Here is a 17,574-nt window from a genome sequence, read left to right as displayed (position 1 = left end):
AGGACATGGCACGCAATTCCGTCCTATGAGCCTACTGTAACTTAATGTAAGAATATATTAAACTGAAATATCATAACATATAAGTTTCTTGAGCCTTTGGGGCGACAGACTACAGGTTCATAAACACCGGGGTACACGCTTCGGTACGCGGCATGGTATAAGCCACCCCAGACAGCCATTATCTTTATTACGCGACCGCGCACTTAGGATTCTGGCGAAATCTCTTTAGGCGAGACACTTCAGTGTCTTTGATTCAGTGATAATTAATACCTAAAAGTTATAAAAATGATTTTTTTAAAAAATGGTTTGCGTCTCTTTGATTACATGTGTCATCCTTAGTGCAGGGGCCATGCTACTATAGAGATGTCAGTGAGTGCTCGAACGCTGGAACTTAGGGGGGAAGAACACCTACATCTTCCCTGTATCGTTTCAATGTGACCATAGGCCAGCGGTTACCCGCTGGCAAAAGCTTTAATGTAGAGGTAGCTTATATAGCCTTAGAAAATAAAATGTTCTTATTTAATAGTTCTTAAAATTATTTTTAACTCTCTTAATACATGTATTAGCCATAGATATCTTGCTTAGGCCTTGCTTTTATCTGTACCATCCTCTGGCAAACAGGTTGGATTGCAGTTACTGGTCGTACCTGCCATTTATGCGTCTTCTCTCAAGCTGGACACCCTGAATTATTTGCTAGCATCTACTCTATGAAGGTAATTTAAGAGGATGTGGTTTCTTACTGATCTTATATGAAGTCTTTAATTCAGTCGTGATATGAGAGTAGAGCAGCGACTGGGCCCTAGTGAAGGGTGTTCTGTGCTTGCAATCGAATGAACTTGCAATGTTTCTAATGGGAAAGACACAGTAGCTACGCAAGCAGATGGGATTTCGCGGGGTATTTTGGTGGTTGTGCCCTAAAACTCTTCTAAAGATATGTGGGACTTTAGGGTGATCTTGGCGGGGCATAAACAGGCAGCCAGCGGGAGTGATCTGCATCTCAAGAGATGTATTGGCAAAGTGAATTAGAGTTATATTTATGGTCAATAATAAATGTAATAGTGATATTCGAGAACACACAACTATCGATCAAATACCGCCCAGAACGGAAGCGATAATGCTTTTAGGTGTTTCTTTAGTAACCCCAAGTAACACAGAATCCGACTCCTCCCACGATGGCGCAACAACACAGCGAGCTTTCCCTGCCTCAGCTGCCTCATACAACTGAGCGACAGCTAAGTCAAGGATCCAACCACCTTCGCCATTGTCACGCTTCTTTCGCGCTCCATCTATAAGCTCACGGCTTGCTCGTCTCTGTATATCCCATTCACTTCCTGTTCCCTCCTGAAAAGCTTCCAGTAGCTCGTTTTGACATGTTTTGATGGAGAGCACTTTGACGTGGTGATTCGCTGTTTCTTCTGGGTGCTGAAGGACTCCAACTACCGACTGACCTATGCCTTCAAGAGTGGTTCCAGTGAAGTACTCTTCGCCCCTATCATAGATGATTGCAGTGTGATTTTTGATGTCGAACCCCATGGTAGGGAACCGCTTTAGCGCCCAGTCAATGGGATTGCCAGTCGCGATACTGGTCCAAGTGAAGTTGGGGTTCGCAGCAGCATGTTCTTTTGCGCGATCGACACCAACAGTTCGTTGGGCGCGCACTCCTTCAAATTCAGGGTAACTTCTGAACTCAGGGCCCCAGCCGTAGTCGTCAACGATAAAGCGTTTGACACCAGCGGCGAGAGCAGCGTCAATCATCGTGGCTTGTAGAGTGATGCCTGCTGGACCGACAACGCATACAACCGCGTCTTGACCAGACAGCGCTTGGGTGAGTGCATCTAGAGTATAGTCTATTCTGATTACAGGGATGCCATCCGGAAATGTGGACTTGGATTCATTTCGGGTGATGATGGTAATGTTGAAGCCCGCTTTGGTGAGAGCGACAGTGATGGGGGTGCCGAAGTTGCCAGAGGCCTAGCTGTGTTAGTGGATGAAGTATTCATAACGTGAGTTTCTTACGCCAAAGATGGCAACTTTTGTAAGTTGGGTGGCGGACATTGTATGGGTTTAGTGAGATTGATGTGTGTAAGTGAATGTTTCTATGGATGAGAATGTCTCGATTTGGTTGACTTTATCCCCATTGCAGCCCCACCAGGCGGAATTCCGCCCAGCGCTAACACTACCTGGCTAAAGCCGACTTATACAGTTGATGGAAACCATTCTATCCAGCCTAGGGGAGGCAAGAAAAACTGAGGATCTCTATCCTAAATGACCAAAAGACTTAGGTGAGTTCAGTATATGCTAGTAAACCTTTAGACCATTTTATTTTAACACCCTTATTTAATATCAGAAGCTGGGCCAGCCTGTAGGCTTAGCAATAGCCAGCAACATCGATCAGTCCTCCTTATATGGTTTCCTTCCATAGATAGAATAGCTAGCCTCTAGTCAGATATGTCCTCTTAATGATGGTGTAAAATTAACTTACAGCGGCCAATAAGCATGAGTATTCCTATCAGCCATCGCCTTCCGTTGATGGACCAGCCAGAGATTGACTTCCTCAGGTGTCCATCCGTGAGCACGAGTCAACGGTGCCATAGTGAAGGCCTCAAGACCGCAAGCCATATTAGTATAGCACCAACTTCCAAGCAACTTGGCCTTCTTATCTCGGGGCCAAGAGTTGATGGGCCACTTGAACTTCTCAACAACAACATCTTCAAAGCCGATGTTTTTCATGATGTCCACGAGAGATAGGATATCCAGGTATGGTCGGCCAAACATGACAGACGCTTCATTCAACAGGGCCAGAGACTTGAGCATGATGTTATCTGGGCTGAGGCTTCCGTCATCGGATTTGATGTTTATGTCAACTTCTTGGATTTCGAGATAGCCACCAGGGACAAGGTTGCTGGACATGTAAGCGTGGAACCTGAATATCCTAACCGATTCGTACCTGAAACACTTGGTCAGATAGTCGCCCCAGTCTGCGATGCAAGATGTCATGACACGACTATGGATATAGTCAAATGGCTGGCTATAAGTCCATTCATCCTCGATATCATCGATAACAAAGTTCACGTTCGGCGGGACGCTATCCTCATTAGCAAAATGCTCTCTCAGTCTCATACCCAGCCATACAAGTCTGGTTGAATTGGCGATAGATCAACCCCAATGACCTGAAGAGATTGCGTTAGCTGACTGTCAGTCGGCTTGAGAGGGCATAATTACCTGAGCTTCAGGGTGCTCGTCCGCATAATCGATAGCCCAGATGCCAGTACCTGTCCCGATATCTAGAACATGCTTGACCTTGGCATCAGGTTTGTTTGGCGGGGCTAGGCCGAGCTTATCATCAAAGGTGAGGAGAAACAGGTTATGTTGAAGGTCTTTGGTGATTAGCATCTGTGACCCCCTCTTTGAGGGTAGCTATCGTACCAAGTCTCTCATTTTCAGCCTCATCATTTGGCAAAGCATATTCTTGTTTGGGTAGTTAGCATCTGAGTTTCAACTTTGAGATTCAGGAGTCTTACTTCCATCTTTGTAGGCATGATAGGTCCTACCGTTCTCGCGGCGATAATTCAGGATTGAGCTTGAGACGCTTGCGGTAGAGGACTGGAGATCCTACAAAGGGTGAGTCCAAGTGAGAACATAGTTGCATCGCCAGAGATATCACAGACCTCACCAAGGGAGGAGTCAGTATCTTCAATCTAGCGATAGTCAGGTACGCCTCCGTGTTCAGGTGATCTACGCTTACCGTATTGTCGGGAACGATGGCTGCCGGATCGACTTGTTGCGGTTGAGCCATATCGAAGAACAGAAGAGGGGGTTTGTTTTGTGGACTTTGTCAAGAATCATATCAGGATCTTTGACCACTTTATATGTTGGTCGTCCCCTGTCCTCGGCAAACTGCATGTTACTTGACTTCCTAACACGGATTTACCCGCTGTTTCGTCGGCCCATCGGAAAGACATATGACAATTTCCAAACCAATGATCCTTCAAAGAATTCTGATATCCCTATTTAAATCATGTTTGTGTTGTTGACGTGTCATACTACGCCGTAAGCTCGCAAATTAGGGTTGAACAATTCCCATTCCCATTACAGCAGTTTTTGAGCGCCTCTATCTTCTTCCCAATCAACAAAACCCTAGTGACTGGTATGTAAACTCCGATGCAGTGTTATTTCTGTAGTTATCGTTCAATCTGCATCATCGTCAAGGGTGTGAAGTCTTAATGACACAAAAAGCAGGGGACATATAAACGCCTCCTAAATCGAACTTAGGCGTGAAATCTATTCACAGCGTTATATATTTTGTATCTTCCTATCTATAGTATAGAACATGTTTACTTGATAAAATTGAGGGAAAGGCATGGTTGCATATTTAGTTGCCAATGAGTTGGTCACCGGCGATATGTTGGTTGAGCATTCCTATCAGGGTTTATTGGAGTCACATATATATCCAGCACGAGGGAACTATTCACTGAAGATTCGTTTTTTCTCTTCATATACTTACATTTGAAGAGCTTCCTACTTGCATCTCGAATTGCTTCTGGAGTCCTTAGTCACTGCGGAAGGCACTCGAATCACCATCAGCTACTGAACTCAGAGCTTGACTGCGCACCACACAAACATTCAGCCCTGTCAGATTTCAGTTTCTGCTGTTTATCATTATAGGTTGTATGGGAACTAAAATTAAGATCTGGCCTGACGATTGCTTGGACTAACCAATACTACTTGGGTGCCATTTTGTGAGTCTTGATTAGGGGAGAAGACGATTTGTTGAAGAACATGAGCTTCACTAGTTAACAACATATTGGGCTTAACAGGCCATATATAATAAAGAGCCTATGTAAACTCGTGTAAATGAGAAGTCTTATCAATTTCAAATGCCAGAGTCGGCCCTTTAGTAGGCAATAAGTCATAGAAGAGGCATCTAAGTCGTTGAATAATACTAAAGATAACTTTTAGCCTAAATGGAACAACTAAGTTTCATTCTAAACAGTAGTTCGAAGGATAATATGAATAATGTAAGCCAAAGTAATGGTTTCGTTTAATGATTGGACAAACAACGAGTTTTAGTCCTACAAGCGGCATGTTTGGGGGTTGAAGAATGACCCCGCAAGATCGAATGTCAAGTTTGGGGGATGTTTCACAGACGCTGATTCATGGAAAATTACTAGCTTGGTGGAACATAGCCCGGATCTGCTTAGCATCTCGGTATGGCTGAACCGACTCGAGAGATTTATATAAATACCATTAACCAACAACCCTGCGAATCTTGATGACGATAGCTATCTTTACTTTATCATTGTCAACAAAAGCATAATGGCTGAAGAATCAAGTCTCACGTTTACAAACCCGGTCATTCGGGGCTTCAACCCGGATCCTACCATCTGCGTAGTTCCCGCTACGGACTCAACCCCAACGACGTTTTTCCTTAGTACTTCGACATTTGAGTTCTTCCCCGGATGCGCCATTTACACGTCAACCAACCTAATTGACTGGACACTCATCGGCCATGCGCTCAATCGTCGAAGTCAGATTGACATGCGTACCGTTGAGCCCGGTGCGGGTAGTTGGGCCAGTACTTTGAGATATCGACCTGAGGAGAGGAGATGGTATTTGGCCAATGGTGTCTTCCACCGCTACCGACCAACTGTTGATGTAAGCCATCAAGACGAAGAGAGAAAATAGGATCAGCCTTTGATAACTATGAACAGGAACGTATCTTTCCTAGAGGATTCTATGTCTGGACCGACAATATCTGGGACGACAATGCATGGTCTGACCCAGTATACTTTGACAACCCTGGTTTTGACCAAGATGTATGTAAATTACAGCACTGTTCTCACTGTAATGCTGACAGGACCAGTTGTTCTGGGACGACGATGGGAAGGTCTATCTCTCAACTACAATGCGCTTTGCCTGGCGAGACCCAAATTCGAAGCAGAAAGATTTTGGAATTCACATCTCCGAGATCGACATCTCTACTGGAAGAACCCTCACAGCCCCGAAAGTGATCCGAAAATCTCCCCATGGAATTGCCGAGGGCTCTCATATCTTCAAGCGAGGTGACTGGTATTATCTCTTGACTGCTGAAGGAGGCACAGAAGCCGGTCATCAAGAGTGGGTGTTTCGAAGCAAAGATGGCCCATTAGGTCCATGGGAGAGCCGGGGAAAGCCTCTTTGGTACAATGGACCTGATGAAGAAGTTCAGAGAACGGGACATGTTGATGTTTTTGAGGATGGTAACGGGGATTGGTGGTCTGTCTTGCTGGGTGTTCGACCGGTGCAACACCAGGGGACCTTTTTGGAACCGCAATTAGGTATTATTTAATCATCTCTCCTTGGAATTGGAATAATCTAACTTCGATAGGGCGAGAAACCTTTCTCGTCAAGGTTGAGTGGAAGGACGACTGGCCCATCTTCAACGATGGTAACAACATCACACTGAAGACTACAGGAAGAGATCTTATCAAGTCAGCTTCGAAGCCAAGCCTTCAGACATGGAAGGCCGATCTTTCAAAAGATGACCTGGAGTTGGGATGGTACCAAAAGAGTAAGTTCTCTCTTCAAACAATTGAGAATCCATCTGACATATCCAAGATACACCCATCAAGCAAAGTTACACTCTTACAGAAAAGCCGAGTGTGCTAAGAATCTACGGTAACTGCTACGATTTGACCAGCCCCGAGGCTCCAGCCATGCTTTTGAGGAAACAGACTTCGTATAACCAGACATTCAAAGTAAAAATGGAGTTCAAGCCTACAGTTCGAGGCTACGAAGCTGGTGCTGTTCTATGGTGGAGCCAGCACTCTTATGCTTCATTGGGAGTTAAAGCTTCACAACATGACGATGGAAAGATTAAAACAAAGATTAGCTATAAAGGAGCCGCTGAAAAGACCAACGAGTTCAAAGTAAGTCAAGAGCCATATTCATAAGCATAAGCTAATATTCCTACTAGACTTTAGAGACGGATTTTGGAGACAGCCTCCAGAACGTTAAGTTTTCAATCCGAGCATACCCGACCAAGTACGAGCTTTCTCTTAAGGCTGGAGGAAAGGAGTCAGAGGTATATACTGTCGACGCCAGTGCTTTGACAGTGATGCCGCCCCACGGAGGATGTTTTGCAGGTACCATGTTTGGAATCTATTCCTATGGCAAGAACCAGCCCGTGTTGGATCCAGCAGACTTTTCAGAGATTAGCACAGAGGAGCTTGAGTAGCGACTATAGATAGAAATGAAGTTATACCACTACACCAGAACATCCGCAAAAGCATAAGAGGGAAGCAAAGAGATAAAACACCAGAAGCAAAAACTGCAAAAAGATGGATCTCACGTTTAGAACATGTGGCGGATCTCTCCCACCGAGAATTAAACCCGGGTCTCAAGCGTGACAAGCTGGCATACTGACCACTATACTACGGAAGAATAGCCGGCTGTAGTGAGGAACTGTGATTGCAGAGAGCCGTTGAGAGTATATATACTCTGGTCCTTTCCAAGGCCCAAAACAACACTCCCGCTTTTTCATATCACTAGAATTCTCTATGTAATCTTGAATCTGTGCTGCGCTGAAATGCTTTGCACAATGCCTGACTTTACGCCACTTTAGTATTTACTCTATAATGCTTAAGCCTCGCCCCAGATCTCGTCGGCGATCTCTCTAACCAACGCAAGCTTCTTCTTCTCTTCCTCAAGATTGAGGGGATATCCGCTCTCATGAGTACTGAATCCACACTGAGGACTGACAGCAATCCTCTGCAGCGCCTCCTTCTGGCTCTCACCAGTTCCCTTGGCCACCCAATCCGCTGCACTCAACACACGCTTCTTCATCTCCTCCTTATCCTCCAACTGAGGCAACTTGGTACTAATAACACCAACCACAACATTCTTGTCCTTGGGCAGGTACTGAAGAGGTTCGAAACCACCGGCACGTTCGGTGTCGTACTCAAGGTAGAATGTGTTGACGTTGAGGTTGCGGAAAAGCTTCTCGGCGATGATGTCGTATTTACCTTCGGCAAAGTGACGGCCGCCGATGAAGTTGCCGCGGCAGAGATGAATTCCTGTGTGCATGTCTGAAGGGATCTTGGAAAGACTATCGTTGTAGAGCTTGATGTAAGCATCTAGGAGATCATCGACGGTGCCAATGTTATCAGAGTCAGCAGCCCAGCCATCACGGAACTTCTGGCTGCAAAAGTCTACACGGTGTCAGCTTTCGTCATCATTATTCAAAATGGTCAACTCACAAGCCATGCCAGGGTCGTCGAACTGAACATTTCGCAGACCAGCCTTGTAAAGCTGATCAAGCTCATCCTGGTAGACCTTGGCAACGTCCTGGAAGTACTCCTCGTCGTTCTTGTACGCCTCGGGAGTATACGCCTTGCCTTGCTTATAACGCATATGGAACCAGGCAGGAGTAATCATAGTAAGCTTGATGGAGCCCCATTCCTCCTTTGGCACAAACCTCTGAACGAGCTTCAGCTCATGGAGGTTCGAGACAGACTTCTCAGGGCTGTGGGAGAGCTTTCCACCAGCAATGACTGACTCTCCAGGCATGACCTGGCGATCAGTCTCGATCAAGCTGACCACGTCAGGGTGGTAAAGACGGAACATGGAAGCATCAGCGTCAGAGAGCTGAGTCGTGCCCTCGAATTCGTCCCACATGAGACCCCAGAAGCGAGTACGAGTGAACTCTCCGCTGGTAACGGCCTTGAAGCCTAGATCCTGCTGCATCTTGACAACGTCCTTAACAGCATCGTTCTCCACCGTCTCAAGGCCGGCGTTTTCGGGGCTAAGACCCTTCTCACGGATCTGCTCTCTGACGTCAAGAAGAGCTTGAGGTCGGAGCAAAGAGCCCATATGCTCAGCGCGGAAAGGTTTAAGAGTGGGTGCCATATTGTTGAATATTACGTATAAAGTTCAAACAAGCTTGCAAGAGTGAATTGGTCTTGAGAAACGCTTCTTAAATGATCTCGAGTAGAGTAATCTTAGGAGGAGGGGCGTTTGCGGGGCTTCCCATCGTGGGGCGGGGGACCGTCCTAATAAGAAAAGGGCTGAATGGCCGCGATCTAAAGTCATTCTTGTCCGTTTTGATCTGCCGTTTTCCGTAATTCCGGTTTATGGTTCTTGGTGGTGGGATTTGGAGAGGGGTAATGACCGGATGGGATAATGCCCGAAGTGAAAGAGGAGATGCACTGTGTTGCATCGAGAGCTGGTAGGTTGATCCTGTCTCGGCGGTGATTTTGGTGGTGGTGAGTGAGAGGAGAACCCGCTAAAGATCTTCGACTGAGTGAGGGGCTGTGATGGTATTTATATCCTATATCCGAGAACCTTGAGGTTCTGTATCCAACTAAATTACTCGTAACACGTTTTCAGATGTCAGCTGTAGTTTGATTGGCGCATATTTTCTTTCTTATTAAATACTTGAGCAAAAGTAGTTGTCGAAATGTTATCCTAGATGTGGCTCGGAGATTATTCAAGGTTAATCAAGTGATTGCAGGCCATCGATATGCATAATCCGCTCACTGAAACACGTCCATGCATAGAAATCCGGGGAAGCCCAAGAATCGACCACTAAATGGAGAATTTTGGGCTGGAAGAACAGTCATATATGCAAGAAACCCTGCGCATGAATAAAAATAGCAGACCTGCCATTTCTGGGAACCCGTTATCCCCGGAGTTTTGTCCGATGGTTTGGATTTGATAATAACCTATCGGGCATATTCTATCCAATAACTGACACAACGATTGATAAACAATACTTGTGAGAAGGTTGAAAGAATGGCATAGGCGTGCATTCAGCAACGCCTCACTAGGCGTACAGCAAGGTGCATCAGCTTAATTGGTGGCTTCCAGATGTCTCATTCCATAGCCCGATTTGTTATCACTTGATTCTGATGACTCCCCGCCCCCGGTAGCTCACTCATTTCCTCCTCTCATTCTCTTCGTTCCCAGTTCAGAGACCAGAGCAATTGAGCGGCATTCATTAGCACCAAAACCGCCATGGGCTGCCTGTCGGTTGCCGCATCTTGCATTGCTGTTATCCAAGCAGTCGATCAGACCTACAAAGTTATATCACAGTTTGTGAGAGATTGCAAAGAAGCAAAAAGCGATTTGGCTTCCGTGAGCCAAGAGCTTACCACCTTGACAAGAACTCTCACGCAGCTGAAGGATCTCGTGCCCGATGGCAGCAACTTCGCCGACAGCGACTTGACCAATAACACCAAGAGAGACATTCGTGAGATTATTTCAAGCTGTTTGACCGTTGCGAATGATGTAAACGATGTGTTGTCAAGCTATGAAGGAAAGCTGACAGCATTGAGTTGGGCCACTAAGGGCAAGCGAAAAGTCGCGACGTCCAAAATGCTTTTGGAAACAAACCGGCGGGCCCTTAGTCTCGCTGTTGATACAATCGCACTGTAAGTTACTCACATCCTGTCGTGTTGAGTTACTGACTCGGTATAGAGCAACGGCTCAGCATATCAAGCAGGACACGTCCAACATTCTGGACGACACAACACAAATGAGAGGCGATATTCATCACCTGGTCGCAAAAATTAGAAATCTCGAAGAAATGGTGGCAGAAAAAGACCCAAACGATCCACGGACATATATGTTAATGCGATAACTGCATGATATATCCTCTGTTGCTGGTTCAGTATGTGATATGTCCTCACTACCAGCAACGCCCGATTCAAGCACCAGCGAGTAAGTTCACCTTAATCAACGATGAGATATCAAAGCTGAGAAAGAGAAGAAATGTATTTATAGATATGGTTTCCCTCGGTGTATCGGAAGACACATCTCCTAGCCTCGAGGAGACGAACAACAATCAAACACAACCTACATCCTCCATTCCGCTGATATCAGACACTATTTCAGGAGCAATAAATGACAAGACTCCTCTCAGGGATCCCACAGAAAGCTCAGCAGGGACCCAGAGAGCGTCATCTGGATTGGACGATCATCAAGACTTTCCTACGTCACGACCCGTCATCGCCTATATTTACCACCTAAATTGAGCCCCTTATCTAAAGGGTTTGGTGGATGTACACTATCACCCGATGGAACCAAGCTTCTATGGAGAGACAAACGATATTTGATCATCGATATTGATTCTGGAGAGGTGAAAGATGTGGATCCCAAACCGCCCCTGTCTAGCCTTGCAGATCTTCCATTACGACTGTTCATCATGAAAACCCTGAAAGTCGAAATTCTTACAACCGATGCGTCGCTTCTTCTTGCGAGGACAAGAGTTGCCCTAGGGATGACGACTTGGATGCTCTTTGATAGACGAACAGGTGAATGGACGACACTTATGCGTTGTGCAGATCCTTTGTTGCCTGCCTGCATTCTGTCGTTATCAAAGGATTGCGCATTATTCGTCCTGCCCACTGTCAAGGCAGAACCTTGCGTTATCAAGGTGACTAAATCAACTACCCTTCAAGGAAAACCAATGATCGGAATCAAAAGCTTGTATCTTTGCCGGAGTGGTGAAGTCGACCAAAGTCTTTTTACACTCTCGCGCGTGGGCCAAACGATCAGCGCGTTACGACGCGTACAGGATTCAGCAATCTTGTACACATGGAAGCTCCGTGATGACTGGTTCACTGATGCTGGACCATCTCGGCAAACACCAGAACCTAGTACGCTCCTCTTACCGTTATACAGTGGGAAAGATGAAATAGCTATCGTTGGCCTAGTTCCAGGAAGTAGAACTCACGTCCTGGGTATAAAGTTCTGCGATGATGCTCTTCCTGAAGATTTCATAATCACTGGGCAGGAAGTACCATATTGTCCCTCACCACCCAAGCAGGACTGCTTTGTTGGGCCACGGGACAGAGCATATACCTATAGCAGAGTTTGCGCCAATTGGAAAGGCATAATTTCTGAAGATAGAAAGCTCATCCTGTCCAAGTCTTCAGCTGCTTATGGGGAGGTCGTAAGAGAGATACGCTCTATGCAAGAGATTCAATTGGTTGCAAAGAAACCAGATGAATGGAATATATTTTCAGCAAAGTTTGATCACTGGATACGTATGGGAAAGGAGACATGGAGCGGCGATGTGATGCCTAGGATATATCTCGAGACATTTGAGCTTAGATGTACCGAGGAGTGTCAACAAACTTGAGGGCAATGGGGCATATATCATAATACATAACTGATCACGTTGAAGTATTTGAAACCTCATTTGAAACTTGTTTCGAGCAAAAGAGCGTGATGCTAAGTTCTATGTGGCGATTCAAAGCACCAATTGCAAATAACACATCTAGCTCACTATTTAGACATTACACCACAAGAGAGTGATACATCATGCATTTTCAACTTGAAATTCTATAAGGCATAGTGACAGTACTGAGGAACCACGATGTGACTTCGACCTCTTGCGTTTGAGCTCTCCTCTCACAAGATACTTTCTAATATAGGTATATCTAATTCTTGTATTTGTCCCGTAACTCGCCTCTACTAGCCTGCGAGACAAGCGCTCCCCACAGCGACGAAACTATTGACTAGAGCTTTGCACGGTTTTCCCAAGATTTTTTTTAACTTATCTATCTTCACAAGAATGAGTCTGGGTTTTCTTTCTCTTCTTAAATATCCCTACTCAACCGCAAACGGTAGTCAAGGAGCAAGCACTTCTAAGGAATACATGGGCGGGAGAGGCGGTGCTTATGTCAAGGAAGAACAGCAAAATGATACCTCTCTGTTGTCCAAGCTCTAAGAGTCAAACTTAACGCCCAACAATCACTTTCCTCCTTATAGAGAGATTTCTTTAAAGGACTATTGTATAAGGACGATGTCAAGCAGTTAGAATGTGCATAGAAAGAAACCGACAAGTCTAAAGCGGCATGGAGATCATCATGAATATGGTTATGGTTCTGATCATGCTGCTGAACTCTGGGAGGTCTTACGTGAGGCCCGTCTTCTCCCCTAACTCGAGATGATTTTAATGTTGATAAGGATGCATGGCTTGATGGATTCTACTGTAGTTATAATTATTGGTTCCAGAGTGCGCAGAATACCAGGTCGAAGGTGTGGAATATCATGAAGCTGAGTGTGAATAGTGAGGAACCGAGAGAGCCGATGGGATTATTTATTATAGCTTGGAGCAGGCGTGTACAAAGACATTGGTGATGAAGGATTGTTAGGAGTGAAGGTGACACACCTACAGCTGTTGTCTGACCTCGAATGAAACTAAAGATAGGTAACAAGTCTAATGGTAAAGTATGATGCGTCTCAACTGATACGCCCCGTCAAGAACTCGGTCAAAGTGATACATTGCTTGTTTCTCGAGATCGATATCTAGGCTAGACTGGTGGTGCCCATATTCGATACCCCTTCCAGAAATAATCCTTCGTTGTTGGACGGCAGTAGGATCTCAACTCTGCCATATCCCTATCGCACCTGTCCAGTATCTTCTTGAGCGTATCTTCTGGGCTGATAGAACGAGGCTCACGGAACATTAATGCTTGTTCAGCAGTTTCTGCAAGCCGAGCCGAGACCCACTCAGACTCAACCAGGTAAAGACGTCTGCTCGTCGGACTGCTGAATGCAAGCACTTTCAGATAGGCCGCTGGGCCAGGATCCCCAGGTGTTCCCACAATCATGGTGTCTTGGTGTACCCAGCTCATGATATAATCCATCAGTGTTGTCGTGTCTATCTCAATTATCATGAACCTAGCTCGCCCAAGGAGACTATGACCAGATCCTGGAGCGATGGCATCTGCTGGACGGAAGAATGTGTTGATACGATCCCGTGGTGTGTCCGTTTCTAAATACATAGGGAAGTTTACTGCCATATGAGCGCCCGCTCGACGGAAGGTTTGAAAAATTTCCATGACAGCAGGAATCAATCTGGATTTATCCCAGACGTGGTCCCACCATCTCATTATCCATTTGAGAGTCGATATCAGAGATTTGAGCCAGAGGCTACCAATGGCATGATTCATATTCGACCTGGGCATGGTCCAGTTTGGGCTGTACCCCTGCTCAAAGATGTATAATATGTATTCCATAGCTCTCAGGGTCCCCAGGTTTCGCTTTTTAAATAAATGCTCATGGCATAGCTGGTCGAGGATACAACGAATCGTGTCGTGTGAGGCACAAGGCTCAAGAGTCTTTGTACTCCTCAACGCAAATGAACCATGGCCACAGCGGAATGCACTTGACATGAAACGTCCCCCAAAGTCTTTTGGGTAAAGTACACTACATTCGTTCGCTGGTGGGGAAGATATAAATCCCTTCTTGTAGCTTTCGAGCGTAAGCTCGAGGAAGTAGTCGTAAATTACAACAGTGAACGCTTGCGATTGGTCCCATTGCCATAGCATATTTAGAAAGTCCTCAGAGTTCCAGCTCGGTATATATCGGTTTGTAGCCAGTATGGCTTTGAAACTCCGGCACAAAAGCTTTTCTTGAGGAACGTCACAAGGTAACCAGAGGTGCTTGCCTTCTTCAGTCTCAAAGACGAATTCTTCGGCGGATCTATGAGTAAATTCAACTGAACCGCTCAAGGATGTAACCTCCAGAAGCCCAGGACAGCCAGAGTTCAGACGCTTCCTCATTACTTCCGTCTTTGCGTCCAGCTCGGCCTTTGAAACTCGGTTGCCCAGGACAGCATAGCTTTCTAGCAATTCCGGCTCCATGACTATCATACACTCGAAAGCTGTCACTTTCGAGAATGGAGATTTCCTGGTAGACGCGATACGCATCAGATTGATAGCCAAAGATACATATTTTCGGTAGATAAGGAGATCTTCAGCCGAACGTCTCAGAATGTCCCCATACAAGCCCACAAGGTCTTTTGGCATGTCACTCAGGCGTTGTTCGATCTCCTTCTCAGAATCTCCATTGTTTAGTCCCCGAACTAACGATTGGGTGACGAGTACAGCCCATAGGAAGATTCCTTCAGCCAGCTCCGCAACCTGCCAAGCTAACTCGGACAAATCTAGTCTCTGAGACTCTAGAACTGTTGACTGACGCAAGGTAGTTTTGGAGTATTCAAATATATCGAGCCTTGTCAACTCGTGCATTTGGAGATATGGGCATCCTGAAAACTGAAGTTTAAACAGGGGCTCTGGACGACTTGAGACGCAGATCTTGATCTTGGGAGTACCCATACTTTTGATGAACTGGAGAGTGTCAAAGGTATCTTGCCCCGGGCACGCTTCATCCAAAGCATCAACAAAAATACAGATTGCCCGAGAAGCCCGGTATCGGTAGCTGTAGAGTAATTTGCAAAGTTGGTCTTGATCCCAGTCTGACGGTGACGATTTACGGAAGGTGGCAATTGTCTCGTTGAAAAGACCAACGAGACTGGGGTCGTGTGATAAAAGCTGGTAAGCGATAGAGCATATAAGCCCCTTGAAAGACTTTTGCATAGAGCTGCCTGGCTTCCAAAAGAAGTGAGACACAATGAACACGTCCTCATGCCATTTATTCAAGGCTGCGAGTGTTCTGGGGTCGCTCAGAAGAAACTTCATTAGGGTGCTTTTCCCGGATCCTGGCTTTCCACTTATCCAGTAAATCAGCTGGTCAGATGTGAGCCATGTCTTGAAGTTGCCCCCGTGCTTTTCTGTGAGAGACGGCTCTAAAGTTTCATGTTCATGCGAACGGTTTTCTACGTTCAGATGTTTGGGAACGCGAGGACGCTTTTCATAATAGTCGTAAGAGTCGCCAGCTTCGTCGCTGTATTCTTCGGAATCCGAGTCCTGCTCTGTCGACCCATCCGCTGCTTCTGTCGAGTCGTTGTCCGATCTTCCATCGTCTGATGACGTGGAGTCAAAGGTCTGAGGGCGAGAGCCACCAAATATCCACTCCAGTGTGGAAGGGGCCTCTGAGGCGACAATTGATCTCCTTTCATTCATCTCTGGAAAGTGAAGACTTTTCAGAATACGCTCTCGAAGTTCCTCTTCCTCAGCTTTGGCATCAATAATTCTAAAACCATACTTCAGCATGGTGACTAATGGTAATACAGAGTGTACTTACTGCTTTGTGGAGTTCCAGTATCCAAGAAATGCTTTGGTACAAGCTGCGGCACATAAGGCACTGTAGTCTTGCCAGTCCTTGTTCTTGTGGCTATCGGCGTAATCGCAAACACTCTTGATTACGATGCAAGGGAAGACCTCCCAGACTCCAACGCTCTCCATCTCGAAACCTATCACATTTTTCTCTCGTATGAGCTGGTCCCGGTCCTTCCCAGACTTCATCACAGTGTCTCCAGAGGCGAATGTTCCAAAGTGTATCATCAAACTTGGTTCCCTTTCGTCCTTGTTACTTGGGATCTGACGTACGGCTTGCTTGATGTCGCATCCAAGCTCTTCGCAGCTCGCTTTCAGTGCCTTTGAACAGACGGTGTCAGCATCTGTGCAGCAAGAGGCACAGACAGTGCATTCTCGTGAGTCTTGGTGCTTGTGACGATAGCCTGCAGGGAATAGGATATCCCTTGAACGTCCAGGATATGTGTCAGGTACGCGACCGACGAAATCACGACTAGCCCTCGTCATCTTTTGCCTTTGCCGTGCTGTGGTGAGTTTTGCTAGGAGACTTCTTATCTCTAAGTTAGGTCTTCCTAAGCTCTCGCTCAAAGTGTCCTTCATCTCAAACTTGTCTGGGAATCGACGGCCAAAATCATACTGCACGACACCAGTGCTGATAATGACATCGCCAAGAAATATTGGCGTGTCTTCATACGAAGGCGCGCCTCCACAGATTCCAACGACGAGTGCAAGGATGATGTTGGGGAAACTCATGCGACAGAAGGCGGCGATGTTTCCTGCTGCGACCTTTCCCATGCCAGGAAGGTGCGCTAACACCACATTGTGACTTCCGATGACGCCCGTTGAGTACGAGTTTGGGTCGCCCCGCGCTTTTCCAAAGGACGGACCGTTGTCTTCATCCCAGTGGTGATCAAAAGAGGCAATCACGGCGTCGGCCTCAAGCGTCAGGGCACATATGATGGCGATCTCGAAATCATCGCGACTCTTCGGACGACGGGGCGTAGCTGGAGGCATACTAGGCATTGGCCTGATGAGTTGATTGAGGGAGCTTGTTCATGTTCTGTGCTGACATGAGGGAGCCTGATCAGGCTGGGCTCAGCCGCTCGAGATTCAGCTGACTTCATACAGAGCACTACCAATTGGGAATTCAGATGTCAGCAAGGGCTTTGAAACAAAGCCAGCAATTGGACGAGGTAAATTCAACGCATATCTATTTTTATTTATTTTCTTTTTTTTTTTTTTTTGGATCTCACGGTGGCGCCTAAATGTGCCAAATCACTCTTGACAGGAGTTGAAACGCTTAAGCCTGACTTTGACATAGTGATTGATAAGAGAATAATTTTATATCGATTGTACTACTACAATTATGCTGACCTGGTCAAAAAGGCTTACCACGGTAGAAGCTCTGCGATAACATATTATGGCCAAACTCTCCCTTGAACTCTGAGTGAAATCATGTAATAAAAATCGCTTTCTCTTGCACCTATTAGTTGTCTTATCCTAAAAGCTGCAGGCCATCATTGGAGAGGTTCTTTCAGGCACAGTTGCTGACAAATGATGGGGAGGTCCTCGGACGATATTGACGAAC

General features: G+C 46.1%; 7 protein-coding genes and 1 non-coding gene across 8 annotated transcripts; 3 read left to right on the top strand and 5 right to left on the bottom strand.

Moving 5' to 3' along the window:
* Positions 1–1,086: 1,086 nt before the first annotated feature.
* Positions 1,087–2,055, bottom strand: FOIG_06831 (uncharacterized protein; the record flags this gene model as incomplete). Its single annotated transcript, XM_031206050.1, has 2 exons — positions 1,087–1,971; positions 2,017–2,055. The coding sequence occupies 2 exons, from the start codon at positions 2,053–2,055 to the stop codon at positions 1,087–1,089; spliced, it is 924 nt and encodes a 307-aa protein (XP_031064774.1).
* A 336-nt stretch (positions 2,056–2,391) lies between these two features.
* FOIG_06830 (uncharacterized protein) lies at positions 2,392–3,796 on the bottom strand (the record flags this gene model as incomplete). Its single annotated transcript, XM_031206049.1, has 9 exons — positions 2,392–2,431; positions 2,483–2,902; positions 2,948–3,085; positions 3,133–3,170; positions 3,223–3,377; positions 3,427–3,468; positions 3,522–3,612; positions 3,669–3,698; positions 3,746–3,796. The coding sequence occupies 9 exons, from the start codon at positions 3,794–3,796 to the stop codon at positions 2,392–2,394; spliced, it is 1,005 nt and encodes a 334-aa protein (XP_031064773.1).
* Positions 3,797–5,212: 1,416 nt separating this feature from the next.
* On the top strand, positions 5,213–7,323 carry FOIG_06829 (uncharacterized protein). Its single transcript, XM_031206048.1, has 6 exons — positions 5,213–5,655; positions 5,712–5,816; positions 5,864–6,317; positions 6,368–6,550; positions 6,598–6,908; positions 6,956–7,323. The coding sequence occupies exons 1-6, from the start codon at positions 5,317–5,319 to the stop codon at positions 7,214–7,216; spliced, it is 1,653 nt and encodes a 550-aa protein (XP_031064772.1). The 5' UTR covers positions 5,213–5,316; the 3' UTR covers positions 7,217–7,323.
* Positions 7,324–7,350: 27 nt separating this feature from the next.
* FOIG_06828 lies at positions 7,351–7,422 on the bottom strand. The gene has a single exon. It is a non-coding gene; the product is annotated as a tRNA-Asp (tRNA).
* A 39-nt stretch (positions 7,423–7,461) lies between these two features.
* FOIG_06827 (uncharacterized protein) lies at positions 7,462–9,268 on the bottom strand. Its single transcript, XM_031206047.1, has 2 exons — positions 8,238–9,268; positions 7,462–8,189 (listed from the first exon to the last, which is right to left on the bottom strand). Exons 1-2 carry the CDS (start codon positions 8,884–8,886, stop codon positions 7,621–7,623), a joined length of 1,218 nt encoding a protein of 405 aa, XP_031064771.1. The 5' UTR covers positions 8,887–9,268; the 3' UTR covers positions 7,462–7,620.
* A 725-nt stretch (positions 9,269–9,993) lies between these two features.
* FOIG_06826 (uncharacterized protein) lies at positions 9,994–10,618 on the top strand (the record flags this gene model as incomplete). Its single annotated transcript, XM_031206046.1, has 2 exons — positions 9,994–10,409; positions 10,456–10,618. The coding sequence occupies 2 exons, from the start codon at positions 9,994–9,996 to the stop codon at positions 10,616–10,618; spliced, it is 579 nt and encodes a 192-aa protein (XP_031064770.1).
* Positions 10,619–11,182: 564 nt separating this feature from the next.
* On the top strand, positions 11,183–12,121 carry FOIG_06825 (uncharacterized protein; the record flags this gene model as incomplete). The annotated part of the gene is made up of 1 exon (XM_031206045.1): positions 11,183–12,121. One exon carries the CDS (start codon positions 11,183–11,185, stop codon positions 12,119–12,121), a length of 939 nt encoding a protein of 312 aa, XP_031064769.1.
* A 1,177-nt stretch (positions 12,122–13,298) lies between these two features.
* Positions 13,299–17,137, bottom strand: FOIG_06824 (uncharacterized protein; the record flags this gene model as incomplete). The annotated part of the gene is made up of 2 exons (XM_031206044.1): positions 15,976–17,137; positions 13,299–15,924 (listed from the first exon to the last, which is right to left on the bottom strand). The coding sequence occupies exons 1-2, from the start codon at positions 17,007–17,009 to the stop codon at positions 13,299–13,301; spliced, it is 3,660 nt and encodes a 1,219-aa protein (XP_031064768.1). The 5' UTR covers positions 17,010–17,137.
* Between the last annotated feature and the right edge of the window lie 437 nt (positions 17,138–17,574).

This window comes from Fusarium odoratissimum (assembly GCF_000260195.1).
Source record: "Fusarium odoratissimum NRRL 54006 unplaced genomic scaffold supercont1.9, whole genome shotgun sequence".
In the NCBI taxonomy this organism is placed as follows: Eukaryota; Fungi; Ascomycota; class Sordariomycetes; order Hypocreales; family Nectriaceae; genus Fusarium; species Fusarium odoratissimum.
The sequence above is the reverse complement of the archived record's forward strand: the minus strand, read 5'-3'. Positions and strand labels throughout refer to the sequence as shown.

What these genes read in the sequence shown, in the direction of transcription:
- FOIG_06829 (XM_031206048.1), top strand. Translation starts at nt 5,317, where the DNA reads ATGGCTGAAGAATCAAGTCTCACGTTTACAAACCCGGTCATTCGGGGC. An exon ending in CTTTTTGGAACCGCAATTAG is followed by an intron (nt 6,318 to 6,367) that starts GTATTATTTAAT and finishes TAACTTCGATAG; the next exon opens with GGCGAGAAACCTTTCTCGTC. An exon ending in AAAAGACCAACGAGTTCAAA is followed by an intron (nt 6,909 to 6,955) that starts GTAAGTCAAGAG and finishes TATTCCTACTAG; the next exon opens with ACTTTAGAGACGGATTTTGG.
- FOIG_06827 (XM_031206047.1), bottom strand. Translation starts at nt 8,886, where the DNA reads ATGGCACCCACTCTTAAACCTTTCCGCGCTGAGCATATGGGCTCTTTG. An exon ending in CGACGACCCTGGCATGGCTT is followed by an intron (nt 8,190 to 8,237) that starts GTGAGTTGACCA and finishes GACACCGTGTAG; the next exon opens with ACTTTTGCAGCCAGAAGTTC.